This window comes from Erythrolamprus reginae, chromosome 3 (genome assembly GCF_031021105.1).
Source record: "Erythrolamprus reginae isolate rEryReg1 chromosome 3, rEryReg1.hap1, whole genome shotgun sequence".
Classification (NCBI taxonomy): Eukaryota; Metazoa; Chordata; class Lepidosauria; order Squamata; family Dipsadidae; genus Erythrolamprus; species Erythrolamprus reginae.
The window spans coordinates 1,349,455-1,368,379 of NC_091952.1; the positions used below are offsets into that span (position 1 = coordinate 1,349,455).

General features: G+C 45.3%; 1 protein-coding gene across 2 annotated transcripts in view; it reads left to right on the top strand.

The window, feature by feature from the left end:
* The window catches only part of LOC139163549 (kunitz-type serine protease inhibitor 4-like), a 31,120-nt gene that overhangs the window by 7,426 nt on the left and 4,769 nt on the right, over positions 1-18,925 (top strand). The window contains exon 2 of one of the 2 annotated variants that reach the window (XM_070744382.1): positions 1,268-1,425. In XM_070744382.1, coding sequence (XP_070600483.1) covers positions 1,268-1,425 — 158 coding nt within the window. Of the gene's footprint in view, positions 1-1,267; positions 1,426-18,530; positions 18,616-18,925 lie in introns of those variants that run through there. The other variant, XM_070744383.1, reaches the window with a different exon arrangement.

Sequence of the window (18,925 nt, forward strand, 5' to 3'; positions counted from 1 at the left end):
ATATGGGCTGCCCCCTCTAAGCGGTTGACAGAGAGTCGGCCTCTTGCCCCCAACGATCTGGGTCCTCATTTGACCCACCTCAGAGAGATGGAAGGCTGAGTCCACCTTGAGCCGGTGGTGAGATTCCATCTGCCAAACTGCTGGCAGCCGGTGATCAGCAGAAGTAGCTTGCAAGTATGGCACTCTAACCACTGCACCACTGAGGCTCGTGTTATGCTTTGCAAGGCCTTGGAAGAGGGGGAGGAGGTGGTAGTGGGAGAGGAGGAGGAGGAGAAGGGGAAGGGAGAGATGGAAGGGAGGGGGAGGAGGAGGGGGGAGAGGGAGGGGGAGAAGGGAGGGGGAGAAGGAAGAGGAGAAGGGGGAGGAGAGAGGGGGAGGAGGGGAAGAGGGAGGAGGGAGGGGGTGGTGAAGGAGGAGGGGGAGAGGAGGAGGAGAAGGAGAAGAAGGGGGAGAGGGAAGGGAGGGGGAGGAGGAGGAGGGGAAGAGGAGAGGGAGGGGGAGAAGGCAGGGTGAGGAGGAAGAGGAAAAGGGGGAGGGAGAGGAGAGAGGGGCAGGAGGGGAAGGGGGAGAAGGGGGAGGAGGGAGGGGGGTGGAGGAGAAGGGGGAGAGTGAGGGGGAGAAGGGGAAGGGGGAGAGGGAGGGGGAGAAGGGAGGGGGAGGAGGAAGAGGAGAAGGGGAGGGGGAGGATAGAGGGGGAGGAGGGGAAGGGAGAGGAGGGGAAGGGAGAGGAGGGAGGGGTGGGGGAGGAGAAGGGGGAGAGGGAAGGGAGGGGGAGGAGGGGAAGGGGGAGGAGGGAGGGGTGGGGGAGGAGAAGGGGGAGGGGGAGAGGGAGAAGGGGAGAGGGGTGGTAGAGGAGGGGAAGGGGAAGGAGAAGAGTAGTACAGATTCCTTGATGTCTCCGAAGTTCCTTGTTTACTTGCAGACATTTCATTACCCAACTAGGTGACATCATCAGTGCTTAGAAGGGGTTGGCACACTGGAGGGGAACGAGGAGATATTTGCAAATGTTTCAGTGCCCATTCAGTGTTATTAGTTCTACCATGATAAGGTACAGTAGCCCTGATGATGTCCTTTAATTGGAAAGACTGCAAGGAAAAACAACAACAACTTCAGAGAACCCACACCCTCATTGTGGGGCAGCTGGACCCCGGGGGTTCCCCAGCTATATGCTCAGAGCTGGGCCTGAGGTTGGAGGAGCATCGTAGGGATCTCCATGCTGTTTGGACTCTCCTCCCAAGCCAATGAACCCCCTTTTCGCCACAGAAAGATGTCGCCAACCTCTTGACCCTGGACCGTGTGAAGGCCACAAGCATCGCTACTACTACGATCCCATACATAAGAAGTGTAAGCAGTTCGTTTACGGTGGCTGCAAAGGAAACGACAACAATTTTGAGAGCTTCAAGGAGTGCCTTCACTTCTGCAAAGGTAGGAGGGGAAGGGGCTTTGGGGATGGACTTCCAGCTTGAGTAGAAAGAGGGAGCAACCTCAGGCCCCACAAGTAGAGAAATTTTAATTCACTGTGGAGGCCCCCTAGCTGCCAGCAGAGGTAGCTGCAGTCAGACAAGGAGGACAGAAGGACTGCAGAGGCATTTAGTTAGGCTATAAGAGGGAATGGAAGAAGAGAAACACGTAGAAAAGAGACCAAGAAGGGCGAGGGAGCAATAGGCCTAGCAATAAGGAAGACGAAGAAGAAGAAACAAAAAGAAGAAACAACAAAAAGAAGAAGAAACAACAAAAAGAAGAAGAAGAAGAAGAAGAAGAAGAAGAAGAAGAAGAAGAAGAAGAAGAAGAAGAAGAAAGAAATATTTTGGAAAGTGCAGCAACGCTTGCAATTATGGCTGGACACTCGTATTACTTCATCTTTGCGCGAACTGCATTGGCTGCCAGTCGGTCTCCGAACACAATTTAAGGTGTTGGTTATGACCTTTAAAGCCCTAAATGGCTCAGGGCCAGACTATTTATGGGACCGCCTCCTCCCTCATGCCTCACTTTGACCAGTAAGGACCCACAGAGTCGGCCTTCTCCAGGTCTTGCCCGCCAAACAATGTTGGTTGGTGGGACCTCAAGGAAGAGTCTTCTCTGTGATGGCTCCAACCCTGTGGAATCAACTGCCCGCAGAGATTTGCATTATTTCCTCCCTACCGGTCTTCTGGATAGCCGTTAAAACCTGACTTTTCTGGCAGGCCTGGAGGTAGGATAGAATGTTAGTACGTATGGATCTTTATACAGTAGTTCTTTTACTGCAGATTATATTGATGTTTTTTATTGCTATTTTTATTGGTATTATATTTATAACTATTGTTAGATGCTCAGAGTCCATTTCGGAGTGAGCGGCATATAAATGCAATCAATCAATCAATAAAATGATAGTTATTAAAAGTTTGGGTTAAAATTTGGGATTAATTGGATGGAGAATCCAGATGACAAAATTACCTTCTTGTTTTTCTGGTGGAAGTTTGGTGATATATACCTGAAATAAAAAGTTTTATTTTTTTGGAGTTGTGAGTAAAGAGTAAAAATTAGGCTTTATTTTTAAAGTTGAATGTATAGCATCAGTCTACGTTTATTATTTAGTAATAATAGTACAACATTAGTATAGCATAATGTTTATTATTTACTACATTTATTATTTACTGCACCGGACCAGATTATCTCAGGGACCACCTTCTGCTGCACGAATCCCAGCGACCAGTTAGGTGTCACAGAGTGGGCCTTCTCCGGGTCCCATCAACTAAACAATGTCGTTTGGCGGGGCCCAGGGGAAGAGCCTTCTCTGTGGCGGCTCTGGCCCTCTGGAACCAACTCCTCCCAGAGATTAGAATTGCCCCCACCCTCCTTGCCTTTTGTAAGCTTCTTAAAACCCACCTCTGCCGTCAGGCATGGGGGAATTGAGATTCTTTCCCCCTTAGGCCTTTACAATTTATGCATGGTATGTTTTGTATGTATGTTTGTTTTTATAATAGGGGGTTTTTAATTGTTTTACTATTGGATTGTCACATGTTGTTTTATCACTGTTGGTAGCCACCCCAAGTCCACGGAGAGGGGCGGCATACAAATCCAGATAGATAGATAGATAGATAGATAGATAGATAGATAGATAGATAGATAGATAGATAGATAGATAGATAGATAGATAGATAGAAGTCTGCTGGAAGTTTGTTCCAAGTAGTAGATCCTTGGAACAAACTTCCAGCAGACGTGGTTTGTAAATCCACAGTAACCGAATTTAAACATGCCTGGGATAAACATATATCCATAAAATACAGGAAATAGTATAAGGGCAGACTAGATGGACCATGAGGTCTTTTTCTGCCGTTAGTCTTCTATGTTTCTATGTTTCTATGTTTCTAGATAGATAGATAGATAGATAGATAGATAGATAGATAGATAGATAGATAGATAGATAGATAGATGATAGATAGATAGATAGATGATAGATAGATAGATAGATAGATAAATTTAGTAATAATAGTATAACATTAGTATTTCATAATGTTTAAGTTTATTATTTCAATTTATTATTTAATTTATCTGCATAAAGAACTCTCTGACAAATTGAAAGATAAAAAGGACAAGTACAGTATAAAAAGTGGAAAGAAGGGGAAATAACTAAGACAGAATACCAGCAAATAGCTCGAGGCTGTAAAGATGAAGTGAGGAAAGCTAAAGCTCACAATGAACAAAGGCTTGCAACAAGAATAAAAAGTAACAAAAAAAGTTTCTTCCAATGTATTAAAAACAAGAAAAAGGTCAAGGAAACAATTGAAGGGAGAAAGTGGCAAGAAGGTGACAAGCAACAGGAAGAAAGCAGAGCTACTCAACACATTGTTTGCACCTGTCTTTACACAAAGGGTAAAAACAGCGCAACCTATCAAAAATAGCATCAGAAATAACATATTAGGAACAAAAGTTAAAATAGGGAAGAAAATGATAAACGAACACCTGTCTTCCCTAGACGAATTCAAATCACCAGGACCAGATGGATCACACCCCAAGGTTCTGAAGAAACTGGCAGATGGGATCTCAGAACCGCTGAACTTTCTCTTTCAAACGTCCTGGAGCACCGGGGAACTGCCAGAGGACTGGAAAAGAGCTGATGTAGTTCCCATCTTCAAGAAAGGGCAAAAAACAGATCCAGGAAACTACAGACCCATTAGCCTGACCTCAACACTAGGAAAGATTTTGGAAAAGATAATCAAGCAACGAATCCACGAACACCTAGAAACAAACAAAGTAATAACCAAAAGCCAACATGGGTTTGTCAGAAACCGATCATGCCAGACTAATCTTATAGCATTCTTTGACAAAGTAACAAAATTAGTGGACCAGGGGAATGCTGTCGATGTGGTTTACTTGGACTTCAGTAAAGCCTTTGACAAAGTAGACCATAACCTACTACTAAATATAGAAAAATGTGGGATGGACAGCAACCCCATTAGATTGATTCAAAACTGGATAAGAAACTGCACTCAACAGGTAGTGCTCAATGGAACCACATCTACATGGAGGGGTGTATGCAGTGGAGAACCCCAAGGCTCTGTTTTAGGCCCAATACTCTTCAACATCTTCATCCATGACTTGGACGAGGGGATAGATGGGGAACTTATCAAATTTGCAGATGACACCAAACTGGTTGGAATAGCCAACACCAGAAAATAGGCCCAAAATACAGAAGGATCTTGAAAAACTTGAACAATGGGCGCTATCTAACAAAATGAAATTCAATGGTGAAAAAAGGAAGATTCTATATTTAGGCAAGAAAAACAAAACACACAGGTACAGTATATGTGGTACATTGCTCAACAGTCGTAACTGTGAGAGGGACCTTGGAGTCCTAGTGGACAACCATTGAAATAGGAGCCGGCCGTGTGCAGCAGCTGCCAAAAAAGCCAACACAGTTCTAGGCTGCATCAACAGAGGGAAAGAATCAAGATAACGTGAAGTTTAATACCACTTTATAAGGCCTTGGTAAGGCCACACTTGGACTGGGTCAGAACATTCACAATAGGGCTAAAAAGGGCATTGAAGGTTTTCTAGTCTAACCCCCTGCTCAAACAGGAAACCTTATAGGGCAGTGATGGTGAACCTATGGCACAGGTGCCACAGGTGGCACATGGAGCCATATCTGCTGGCATGTAAGCCATTGCCCTAGCTCAGTTCCAACATGCATGTGTGTGCCGACCAGCTGATTTTTGGCTCACACAGAGGCTCTGGAAGGGCATTTTTGGCTTCTGGAGAGCCTCTGGGGGGTTTTCTTTTACCCTCCTTTGGTTCCAGGAAAGCCTCTGGAGCCTTAGGAGGGAGAAAAACAAACCTACTGGGCCCACCAGAAGTTGGTAAGCAGGATGTTTCCAGCCTCCAGAGGGCCTCCAGGGGCGGGGGAAGCTGTTTTTGCCCTCCCTAGGCATTGAATTATGGGTGTGGGCACTCACGCATGTGCGATAGCACGCATGCATGCTCTTTTGGCACCCGAGGAAAAAAAAAGATTTACCATCATTGTTATAGGATTTCAGACAATGGGCTGTCCAGTCTTTTCTTGGAAACCTCCAGTGGTGGAGCACCCACAACGTCTGGTGGCAAACAGTTCCACTGGTCAACGAGGCAGTGGAAGTGATGTGCCAGTGCCTGGAGGCTGTTGGGGACTGGATGGGTGTAAACAAACTCAAACTCAACCCTGATAAGACGGAGTGGCTGTGGGTCTTGCCTCCCAAGGACAATTCTATCTGTCCGTCCATTACCGTGGGGGGGAGTCATTGCTCACAGTCACTCATGCCCTCATCACCTCGAGGTTCGATTACTGCAACGCTCTCTACATGGGGCTACCTCTGAAAAGTGTTCAGAAACTCCAGATCGTGCAGAACGCGGCCGCGAGAGCCATCGTGGGGCTTCCCAGATTCGCCCACGTATCTACAACACTCCGTGGCCTACATTGGCTGCCGATCAGTTTCCGGTCACAATTTAAAGTGTTGGTCATGACCTTTAAAGCCCTACATGGCATTGGACCAGAGTACCTCCGGAACCGCCTGCTACCACACGGATCCCAGCAGCTGATAAGGTCCCACAGAGTTGGCCTTCTCTGGGTCCTGTCGACTAAGCAATGTCATCTGGTGGGCCCCAGGGCAAGAGCCTTCTCTGTGGTGGCCCCGGCTCTCTGGAATCAACTCCCCCTGGAGATTAGAACTGCTCCCACCCTCCTTGTCTTCCGTAAACTACTTAAGACCCACCTATACCGCCAGGCATGGGGGAGTTGAGACATCTTTCCCCCAGGCTTATTATAATTTATGTTTGGTATGTATGTGCTGTTTGGTTTTTAATTATGATGGGGTTTTTAGTTTTTTAATATTAGATTTATGCCATTATAATATTGTTTTTATCATTGTTGTGAGCTGCCCGAGTCTTCGGAGAGGGGCGGCATACAAATCTAATAAATTATTAATTATTATTATTATCATTATCATTAATTGGCCTCACATTAGGAAGTTTCTTCTTAGCTCCAGTTTGCTTTTCTCCTTGATGTCCTTTCCATCTGTTGCTTCTCATCTGGCCCTCGGGTGCTTTGGAGAACAAGAGGGTTTGTAGCCGTCCCTCAAATACTGGAGAATTGCTACCATGGTCCTTCTGTCCTCCAGATGGGTCAAGCACAATTCCTGCAACTCTTCTTTGTATGTTTTATCCTCCAGTCCCCTAAATTGTCTCTATTGCTCTTCTTTGCACGCTTTCCAAAGTCTCAACATGTTTTTTTATTGTATTGTGGTGACCAAAACTGGCTCCGCTATTCCAGGTGTGGCCTTGCGGAGGCTTTGTAAAGTGGTACGAAGACTTCATGCGATTTTGAGGCTCTATCCTCTGTTTATACAACTAAGGATTGTGTTAGCATTCTTGGCTGCTGCGGCTGCACTTGTCCCACTGTGAGTCAGTAGCAAATGAAGTTCTGAGAAGAGAAGACCAACGCAAACCCAACCTTGGGTAAATGTCTATGGAGATTCTCTCTTTTTAAAAAAAATATGTTTATTGGTTATATACATTAAAAACAGGGCACAGAAAAATAAAGGGAATATATATAATGTACATTCTAGCAATTATAGTTTACTTATATAGCATGCGTGATTGGGGAAGGAGAGGGAAAGAAGGGGGAAGGGATTTAGAAAGAAGGGAAGGAAATACAAGAGGAGGACGAATAGAAAAATAGGGCAAGGAAAGAGTAGTAAGAAGAGTGGGGGGGGGCGAGCGTTAGAGCTGGGGCTTCTATGTTTTGCGGCCTGGGGTTTAAGCATATAGGTGGTATAGATTTTCCTGACGATTTATCCATATGTATTTGATGTAGTTGCTAGTGCCATCATTTATCAGTGATTTATGAATTTATTCATTCAGTTTCTTTGTAGTTCAAAATTTGTGTCGATCGATGTTTACGTTTTATCGTTTCAATTTGGTATTATGATTCATGTCGTTGTTTACTGGTTTTACACGTTGTTTTAGTTGGACATTTTTCTTGATGTATAATTTTTAAGTAATTTCTTTTTTTTTAACCAATGGTACCATTGGTCTATGGAGATTCTCAATCGTCCAGGTCATAGTTGTCTCAAAGACGCTGTCAAACCGGTGCAGAAGTTGGTGAGAACTTAACAGCTTGCCACCCTGTCTATAGAAGGCCTGACGTTTATGGGAACATGGGAGAGGGGGTTGCATGAGGGAGCAGATGCGGCCACAAAGCATTCTTTGAGGGGTTCAAGGACATCCTATGCCCGCCACCTGGGCGGAAGCAGAAGGAGGACTGGCCATGCTGGTACAATCTGAGTGGGCAATGTGGCAGGTTTGTGGGTGGGATGTGAACTTTCAACTGGCTGGGAAACTCAGATTCAGGGCTCCCAGTGTGGGTGCCAGGAGGGCTCCAGAAATAAATGGGAACTTTGAGGAGCAACTTTGACTCGGACCCTGGTTTAGTTCGGATGTCACCTGGACCCTTGACAGCTGCTTTTCTTTGAAGATGTTTTGCTCCTCATCCAAAAAGCTTCTTCAGCTCTGATTGACTGGATGGGTGGAAGGTCACCTGTTGGACCTCACACAGAGTTAATTTGGTTTTTTAAACAAACTGAAATATTAATGAACCAGTTGGGTGAGTGCCAGATCCTAAGTAGCCTCTCCCCTAACACACACCCGGTTTTGTGTGCTGAGCAAATGTGTTCTCTTTGTTCTCAATGGGACTTTTTGTGCTTGATGAGGACCAGCCACTTGACTTTGTCCCTTGGCCAGTTATCACACATTTCAACCAGACAATGTCGCTTGGCGGAGCCTAAGGGAAGAGCCTTCTATGTGGGGGGGCCGGCCCTCTGGAATCAACTCCCTCCAGAGATATGTACCACCCCCACCCTCCTTGCCTTTCGTAAGAGTCTGAAAACTCATCTATGCCGCCAGGCTTGGGTTCATTAGATACTACCCTCTGGCCGATGAAAATGTATGGTGAGTTTGTTGATTGAATGGATGAGTGTATTCTAATTGGGTTTTAGGTTTTAGATTTTAACTTTAATTAATTGGATTTCAGTGTACATTGTACACTGAAACCATAACCATAACCATAACCATAACCATAATCATAACAAGTGAATGATGGCAACACTATCAAGGCTATAAATACTTGGGCCATTCCTGTCATTAGATACATAACTGGCATAGTAAACTGGACTCAAGCAGAGCTGGACAACCTGGACAGGAAAACCAGAAAATTAATGACGATTCATCAGGCACTTCATCCCTGCAGTGACGTTGACAGGCTATATTTACCAAGTAAAATAGGTGGCAGAGGACTTTTGCAAGTGAGGCAGACAGTGGAAGAAGAGAAGCATGCATTAGCTGACTATGTGAAGGAGAGCAAAGAGTCAGCGGAGGTCAACAATAGGAAGCTTCTCAAGGTGAAGCAAACTAAGGACCAGTACAGAAAAAATGTAACTCAATGCCGTATGGACAGTTGGCGGAACAAAGCATTGCATGGCCAGTTCTTGGAGAAGATTGAAGGCAAAGTGGATAAAGAAAAGACCTGGTCATGGCTTACAAGTGGAACACTCAAAAAGGAGACAGAAGGACTAATACTGGCGGCACAAGAACAGGCCATTAGAACAAATGCTGTCAAAGCCAGAACTGAAAAATCAAGAGACGATCCAAAGTGCAGACTCTGTAAAGAAACAGACGGAACTTGGGAGGGGTGATTTTCATGGGAGAACAGATGCAGCCACAAAGCATTCTTTTCAGTGGTTCAAGGCCATCCTATGCCCATCCACCTGGGTGGAAGCAGAAGGAGGAGAGGGCATGCTGGCACAACCTGAGTGGGCAACACGACAGGTTTGTGGGTGGGGGGGACAAGGGAGGTGAACTTTCAACTGGGTGGGAAACTCAGAATCAGGTTCCCCAGCGTGGTTGCCAGGAGGGCTCTGGCAATAAATTGGAACTTTGAGGAGCGTTTTGACTTGGACCCTGATTTAGTTTGGATGCTACCTGGACCCTTGACAGTTCCAAGTAATGCACCCATAGAAAACATAACTCCGCGGCACATATTTGAGGGGCTGCCACAAAGAAGAGGGTGAGTCAAGCTATTCTGCAAAGCCCCTGAAGGCCGGACAAGAAGCAACGGATAGAAACTAGGAGAGGAGCAGCCTGGAACTAAGGAGGAATTTCCTGGCAGCGAGGACAATTCATCAGTGGGATGAGTTGCATCTCAAAAGTGGAGGTCTTCAAGAAGAGTCTGGGCAGTGTGTCAATATTCCAGGTAGCATCCAAACTAAATCAGGGTCCAAGGCAAAGTCCGCCTCAAAGTCCCAGTTTATTGCCGTGAGTCCTCCTGGCACCCACACTGGGGAACCTGGATCTGAGTTCCCCACCCAGGTGAAAGTCCAACTCCCTTGTCCCCCACCCACAACCTTGTCACGTTGCCCACTCAGATGGTGCCAGTGTGGCAACCTCTCCTTCCACTTCCGTCCAGTTGGGTGAGCATAGGATGTCCTTGAACCCTTCGAAAGAATGCTTTGTGGCTGCACCCGCTCCCTCCTGGAAATCACCTAGGTGCACCCACACCACACCAGCCCCTCATGAGCTGCATTGGCTCCCAATCGGTCTCTGGGTGCAATTCAAGGTGCTGGTTGTCACCTTTAGAGCCCAACATGGCTTGGGGCAAGACTATTTACAGGACCGCCTACTGCCGCATTGCTCCCAGTGGCTGATTATGGCCCACAGGGTTGGCCTTCTCCGGGTCTTGTCGACTGGACAGTGTCAGTTGGTGGGGCCATGTGGGAGGACCTTCTCTGTGGTGGCTCTGGATCTCTGGAACCAGCTGCCCCCAGAGATCCATACCTCCCCCACCCTCCTGGCCTCCTGCAAAGCAAGGAATTACCATCTTGATCCGAATATGAATATTTTTGATTTCTATGGGTTTTAATTCTTTCATATTGTTTTTAAATTGCTATACGCCACACAGAGTCTGGAAGGAGATTGGCAGCCTATAAATTTAGCTAGCCAGCCAGCCAGCCAGCCAGCCAGCCAGATAGATAGATAGATAGATAGATAGATAGATAGATAGATAGATAGATAGATAGATAGATAGATAGATAGATAGATAGATAGATAGATAGATAGATAGAGTAGATGGATGGATGGATGGATGGATGGATGGGTAGGTAGGTAGGTAGATAGGTATAGGTAGATAGGTAGATAGGTAGATAGGTAGATAGGTAGATAGGTAGATAGGTAGATAGGTAGATAGGTAGATAGGTAGATAGGTAGATAGGTAGATAGGTAGATAGGTAGATAGGTAGATACGTACATAGATATGTAGGTAGGTAGGTAGGTAGATAGGTAGGTAGATACATATGTAGATAGGTAGGTAGGTAGGTAGGTAGATGATAGTCAGATACATAGATACATAGATACATAGATACATAGATACATAGATACATAGATACATAGATACATAGATACATAGATACATAGATACATAGATACATAGATACATAGATACATAGATACATAGATACATAGATACATAGATACATAGATACATAGATACATAGATACATAGATACATAGATACATAGATACATAGATACATAGATACATAGATAGGCAGGCAGGCAAATAAATAATTGACCCTGTGTTTTGCGGGGAAATAGAGGATGGGGGAGGTAGAATCCTGTTCCACCTGGCCACGTCTCATCTGGATGCATGGAGGAGTTCTGCTGCTGTCAGGTCCAGAGATGGGATCTTGCTTGATCTGGGATTCCAATTCCAGGGGATTTGCTCAGCCTTCAGATCTTCTCTTTCACAGAAAAACCTGGGGTTTGTCCCAAGGCCCCTCCAGGCACGATCACTCCTTGTCCCGTGATGTGTAGAAGTGACTGAGAGTGCAAAGAGAAAAAAAAGTGTTGCCCTTATGGTTGCATGGTCCACTGCAAGGATCCTGTCTAAGGTAAGAGTACTGAGTCTTATACTTCTCTGTAGGGATTCATAGATTGTAGAATGGACTGGATCCAAGTGGATCTCCCTGGCATCCTTGAGGCCTCCGTCATTCTTGGTTTTGACCGTGGATGAGCCAATCCCCAAATAGGATACTGAGGAAAGGAGAACATCAAGGTCTTGTCTTGGGAACATCAAGATCTTGTCTTGGGAACATCAAGGTCTCTGTCCTTCTGAGGACAGAAGTGTGGAGGTATGGAAAGGAGAACATCAAGGTCTTGTCTTGGGAATATCATGGTCTCCATCCTTCTGGCCTCCACCAGTCCCACCTCAGCAGGACAGACAGAGGGGATGGAGAGAGGGTGAGGTTCTCTCTCAGCTGAGCCTCAAGAGAAGGTCTGGCTCTGACCCAGGACAAGTGAGAGGAGAGCCTCTCTCACTGCAGAGAACCTGGTCTTCTTTGCTCCTCTCCCTCCTGTGGCAAGGAAGGCTTGGGGCCACCTGGTTGTAGGACGTAAGGAGAGTGTGGAAGACAACTCTGAGCAGAAATGTTGTTAATGTATGAGCAGAGCAATCCTTGTTTACCAAGGTTGTGCACACGCAGAAATGTTTAAATGGAGATTAGTTGTGAATAACTACTCAGCCACACATTAAAAGTTTGAGAGATAACATACAGTATTCAGATAAACAGTCTAAAGTCATACACATAATATCAGAATAACAGTCCAAATATTACCAAGTACATAGCCTTTCTTACCAATTGTCAGGCCCAAAATGATTATGTGAAGTCGGAGATTTTGGCCTGACACAGTTAGCAGCGATACAATGGGAGAGGTGAGAGGGAGAGAGAGAGAGAGAGGAGAGAGAAGGAGGGAGGGAGAGAGAGAGAGGGAGGGAGGGAGGTTGCCTTAAGAGCTGGGTGTATGTGTGTGAAACGAACCTTAACCTGGATGGGGAACTGAAGAGGAATTCAGTGTTGGAATGGCGGGCCACAAATCCAAAATAGCCATGTTAATAAATCAACCTTGTGTGAGAGCACAGGAGTGGAATGTGACTTATTTCTCAAATGCTATTTGGTTCTCTGACACCAGATATCTTTGTCATAATCAGCAAAGATATCAAGCCTAAATACATTTTAGTTGTAATACATGACTACAATACAGAGAAACTGCAGAACTAACCTAACAGTGAGTAGCCATTAACCACAAATAGCTTAGACAAAGAGAAACAGGGAGGGTGACTCAGAGAAATAAGCTATAAACAGTAGCTCCCTCCTGTGGCAAGCTGCAATACCTGCAGCCAATAAATTACCAACCCAATAGTAATGGACAACTGTTATAACTGACTCTCTTTCTACAGGTTCCTGTCAATCAAGATTCACCATTCAACTTTTCCAAATTGTGTCTGGTGCCTCAACTAGACCCAAAGGCCCACCAGCTGCCTTGGGGACCCTTCCCCACAAATACACCATCAACCTATTCTTCTTTTCTCAAAATAAAGGCATTGGGTCCCTACTTCCTACTGAGTAGTGCTTCTTCTGTCTCTTAGAGTAAAGTGACCAGATTTTAAGATTGGGAAAAAAAATCTCTCTCTCCCTCCCTCTTTCTTACTCTCTTTATCCCTTCCTCTCTCTTTTTCTTCTCTCTTTCTCTCTCTTCCTTCCTCCTTGTCTCTCTCTCTCCCTCCTTCCCTCCCTCTCCGTCTCTTTCTCTCTTTCTTCCTTCCTCCCTTTCTCTCTTTCTCTCTCCCCACTCTCTTTCTCTCTCTCTGTCTGTCTCGCTCTCTCTTTCCCTTTCTCTCCCTCTTCCTTCCTCTCCTTTTTTCTCTCTCTCTTCCTTACTCCCTTTCTCTCTTTCTCTCTCTTTCTCTCTCTACCTCTCTCTTTTCTCTCTCTTTTCTCTCTCTTGCTATCTCTCTACTTCTCTATATATATTTCTCTCTCTCTGTCTTTCTCTCTCGTACACCACATACAGGGGGTGAAGTAGGAGCAGGAGGGCACCGGCAGCAGTGGCACCGGGCAGTAGCTGTGGGGCGGTGGTGGGGTAGTCGGCTGCGAGTGGGAGCGCCAGGGTGGAGGCACTGATGGCAGCAACTGGACGTGTTGCTGGATGCCGTATGTGCTGACGCTGCACTGGGCATGGGCCAGTACCAGACCCGAGCCCATGCCCAGTGCCCACTAGAGCTACCCGGCCCCACTGCCACTGCAGGCCCACCTAGGGCCCGAGCCCTTCCTGCCAACTGAGAGCTGCAAAGCTAACCTGCTGCCATCACTAGGGAAGCTCCAGCCAGGCAGGGCACTGCAGCTGCAGGAGAGACCGCCTCCGAAGACAAAGGGCGGAAGCTCAGCGCCTCCCTGGAAGCGCTGTGCACGCATTTGCTCCAAACTTTTTGCAAAGTTTGCCAGGCTTCGGAACTGGGGTGGAGGGATGGGAACCAGCTCCAAAATTGGGACATTTTTGAACCACCACGGGATGTGGGGAAAATCATTCAAAAATGGGACTGTCCCACTGAAGGCAGGACATCTGGTCACCTTATCTTAGAGCCCCCCCTACGGGATCCCTTTATGCATGTCTGAAGGGCTGATCAAAGAAGGGATCTCTCAGAGGCTGAGGATTGGAGGTTCGGGAATCCTCTGTGTGTCATTTGTCCAATTAATGAACCCAACAAAAGCAGAGAGACTCTTTCAGAGACTTCAAAATCTCAAAAGCAAAACTTTTTTGAGTTCACCATATTGTCTCTGAAGGAAGCAAAACCAACTCTAAATGTGGGCATGCAACACGAGTTTCATCCCCTCCCCCCTTGAAAAGGGTCACATTGTCCAATTAGGAACCAACCTGTTGTTTTAGAAACATAGAAGACTGATGGCAGAAAAAGACCTCCTGGTTCATCTAGTCTGCCCTTATACTATTTCCTGTATTTTACCTTAGGGTGGATATATGTTTATCCCAGGCATGTTTAAATTCAGTTACTGTGGATTGACCAACTGGGTCTGCTGGAAGTTTGTTCCAAGCATCTACTACTCTTTCAGTCAAATAATATTTTCTCACATTGCTTCTTATCTTTCCCCCAACTAACCTCAGATTGTGTCCCCTTGTTCTTGTCTTCACTTTCCTATTAAAAACACTTCCCTCCTGAACCTTATTTAACCCTTTCACAGATTTAAATGTTTCGACCGTGTCCCCCTTTTTCCTTCTGTCCTCCAGACTATACAGATTGAGTCCATGAAGTCTTTCCTGATAAGTTTTATGCTTAAGACCTTCCACCATTCTTGTAGCCCGTCTTTGGACCCGTTCAATTTTATCAATATCTTCTTGTAGGTGAGGTCTCCAGAACTGAACACAGGATTCCAATTGGGGTCTCACCAGCGCTCTATACAGCAGAATCACAATCTCCCTCTTCCTGCTTGTTATACCTCTAACTATGCAGCCAAGCATCCTACTCGCTTTCCCTACCACCTGACTGCACTGCTCACCCATTTTGAGACTGTCAGAAATCACTACCCCTAAATCCTTCTCTTCTGAAGTTTTTGCTAACACAGAACTGCCAATGCAATACTCAGATTGAGGATTCCTTTTCCCCAAGTGCATTATTTTACATTTGGAAACATTAAACTGCAGTTTCCATTGCTTAGACCATTTATCTAGTAAAGCTAAATCATTTTGAGAACAATGTCTTGGCAGCAGTGATGGGCTCCTAGGGGTATGGTCAGGTATTTATTTATTTTTTTATTTTATTTTATTTATTGTTAGAGTTGGAAGGGACCTTGCGGGTCATCAAGTCCAACCCCCTGCCTAAGCAGGAACCCTATAGCATCCCATCCAAATGGCAGTCCAATTTCCTCTTAAAAATGTCCAGAGTATTGGAGTTCACAACGTCCGCTGGTAGGTTGTTCCACTGGTTGATAGTTCTGACCGTCGGGAAGTTCTTCCTTATTTCCAGGTTGAATCTCTCCTTGGTCAGCTTCCAGCCGTTGTTCCTTGTCCAGCCCTCCGGTGCCCTGGAGAATAAAGTGATCCCCTCCTCTCTGTGGCAACCCCTCGTATACCTGTAGACTGCTATCATGTCCCCCCTGGCCCTCCTTTTCTCTAGGCTATCCATGCCCAGTTCCCCCAGTCTCTCTTCGTAAGTCTTGGTTTGTAGACCCCTGATCATTTTGGTTGCTCTTTTCTGCACCTTCTCCAGAGTTTCAATGTCTCCTTTGAAATGTGGTGACCAGAACTGAATACAGTACTCCAGGTGTGATCTGACCAGGGCGTAGTAGAGTGGTACTAAGACTTCCCTGGTCTTGGAGTGTATTCCCCTGTTGATGCAGGTATGCAAAACGAGTAGAAAGATTTTGGTCAGGTGCACAGGACTGGTAGAAAAAAATTGCTTTTTTTGCTTTTTCCCCCCTTCTGGGCTCTGGGTCTGTTTTTCCTATCACAGTAAATGAGGTTGAATGGGTATCATTTTAGAAGGGCTTTGTGTATGTGTGTGTGTACATACACATACAGTTTATAGAGTAGATCATGTGTATTTTTGTGTCCCTGTGTGTAATATGTATGTACACATATAGCATATACACATAGAATTAAAGAGCATATTTTGGATACTCAGTGATAGTAAATCTCCTCTCCCTGGAGGAGAAGCCCAGCTGAGAGAGCAAGAATGGGAAGTGTCACAAATGCTGCCTTCTCAACACCTTGGTTTCAAGTGTCCCATGACCGGGATGATTCCCGATCAGGTGGTGCAATATCCCATGGTAGTTTACTCACATGTTCTGTGCAAGAAGGAAACACAAACGGGAGATGAAACGTTTGCCCAGGGGTTGAGTAAACTGGTTTTTGCAGCACATCTTGGGGAATGTGCCCCAGTAAACGCTTGAATTTCCTCATTCTGTGGGTTATGTGGTTCAAGAAAAGCCAGAACAAAGCTTGGCGCGCATGCTACCCTGTCACAGGGGGATGATTGAGATGTTTCACTGGCTTATTAAAGAGGAGAACCTATGATTGTTTACTACATTATACATGAGATCACTTTAGGTGTATTTGGAAAATATATTATGTTGAGACTTAAATGACTTGGAATAATGTCGATAAAATAATGAAGATTAATACAAGAAGCATAATGACAGTTTAAGAAAAGTATACAAATGAGTATTGCTTTCTACGGGGCATTTGGTTATGACAAAGTAGGGGAGGAAAAAATGAACGATAAATAAGAAGATTAAAAAGGAGGAATACGCAAACATGGATGGTTGCTTTTTTAAAACGAATTAGGTTTTTAGAACATGACTCTTGTTAGAGTTTTACGTGATTCTAGATTTGATACTTTTAGCATTTTAAATGTTAGATTTCTTGCATATTTTGTACTTGTCTTGCTGTAAGCCATCTTGAGTCTTGGGAGAAGGGTGGCATAGAAATAAAATAAAATAAAATAAAATCATAAGAACCTAAGAGGAGTCATGCTGAGTTGGGCCAAAGCCCATCGAGTCCAGCATTCTGTGTCCCACAGTGGCCCCCCAATTGTCCATGGGGATCTTGAGCAGAAAGAGAAGGCAGGACCCTCCCTTTCCCTGGACCCCCAACAAATGGGACCCAAGGGAATCCAAGGGAACCCAACCTGCCTCAACCAACATAGAGGCGGCACTTGAACATCCATTTCAATTACACTGATAGATACACTTGGCATCCATGAATCTGTCTAATCCTGCCTTGAAACTCTCCAGGCTGACAGCTGTCACGACCTCTTCTGGAAGGGAATGCCATCAACCAAGGACCCTCTGGGGGAAGAAATATTCTCCTTTATTTGTCCTCACTTTCTGACCTGTGAGCTTTATGGAGGGCCCCCTCGTCCATATTGTGCGATAGAGAAAATAATTTTTCTCCATCCAACTTTTCTATCCCATGCATGATTTTATACACTTCGATCAAGTCACCCTTTAAACGCCGTCTTTCAAGGTTAAAGAGACCAAGGTGTTGCAACCTGGATTCCTAAGGGAGGGGCTCCATTTCCTTGATCATCCTTGTTGCCCCTTTTCCAGTTCCATTCTGTCCTCCTTGAGGTGCAGTGACCAGAACTGTACACAGGACTCCAAGTGTGGTCTCACCCTTCGATTTGTACAGAGGCAATCAAATCAAATTGAATGAATGAATGAATGAATAAATGAATGAATGAATGAATGAATGAATAAATGAATAAATAAATAAATAAATAAATATGGCTTAAAATGAAAAGGTATGAGAAAAAATAATTGATTTAGTAAATTAAGCTAATAGCAGTTAATATGGGGGGTTGCTTGAAATTAATTGGTAGATATCCCAGATGACAAAATTAGATTTATATTTTTTTTGTTTTTCCAGAAGCAATATAATTTGAGAAAAACATACCTGGAATACACTGTTTTTTAAATAAAGAATATATGGGTGATGGATTATAACTATGTATTTGTTGCAATATTGTAACATCTAAAGGTATATGGATTAATGTATGGATTATTGCGAAAAAAATAAAAAAAATGGCAGAGAAGAGAAATCCCTTCATATCACAACCCCAGGCAGCCCTGACAAGGAAGCTACGTCACCCCCCCCCCCCCCCAGCTGAACCGCCCCATATTCCACCCTCAACCAGGGAACCGCCAACTCATTATAGCACTTGCAATAGTATTTAGACTTATATACCGCTTCACAGTGCTTTTACAGCCCTCCCTAAGCAGTTTACCGAATGTCAGCATATCACCCACAACCTTGAGCCTACTGAGATTCGATCTGCCAAACTGCTGGTAGCCGGGGCTCAGCAGACATAGCTTTCAGTATTGCACTCTAACCACTGCCCCAACGAGGCTCATTAACACTTGGGACTTTCCTGGCCCTGATGCAACTCTGGAAAGGTGAGTTTTGCTTGACCATTGACATCAACAGGGACCTGCCCATCTTTCCCCAAACTGCTCAGCCAACCCAACTGTCATATTCCCCACTTCTTGTTCTACCATCTTGTGAAAGAAAAAGGAATTTGTATCCTCACTGCATTGCGTTGCCCTGCTTCCTGGATGTGAAATTGCTAGTCGCCAGACTATTTAATGCACGCAGCCTGAGTGTGGGGCAGACGGATTCACCATGTCTTCTGGAGGCCTTCTTCTCCTGCTGGGACTCCTCACCCTCTGGGCAGAGCTGACCCCCATCTCCGGCAACGGCCGGCCAGGTAGAGTTTGCAGAAATGGGCTCATGTGGTCAGAGTTCTCCCACAGGAAAGGGAAGCCAAAGTGCCCAGTCTGGACCCTCTGGCTTGGTGGGGCTTCTTCTGGGGAGGTTCTGGAGATGGTGGTTGGGTGTCAGCTGAATAGGGGACAGAAATGGGGGAGGGTCCCCCAAAAGATGCAATTTTAGGGGAAGGCTGACCTATCTTGACTCAATGAAGCAGCAGAATCGAGATTTTTAACCTTAGGCAGGAAACCCTATACTACTTCAGACAGCTGGATATCCAACCTTCCAGTGTTGGAGCATTCACAACT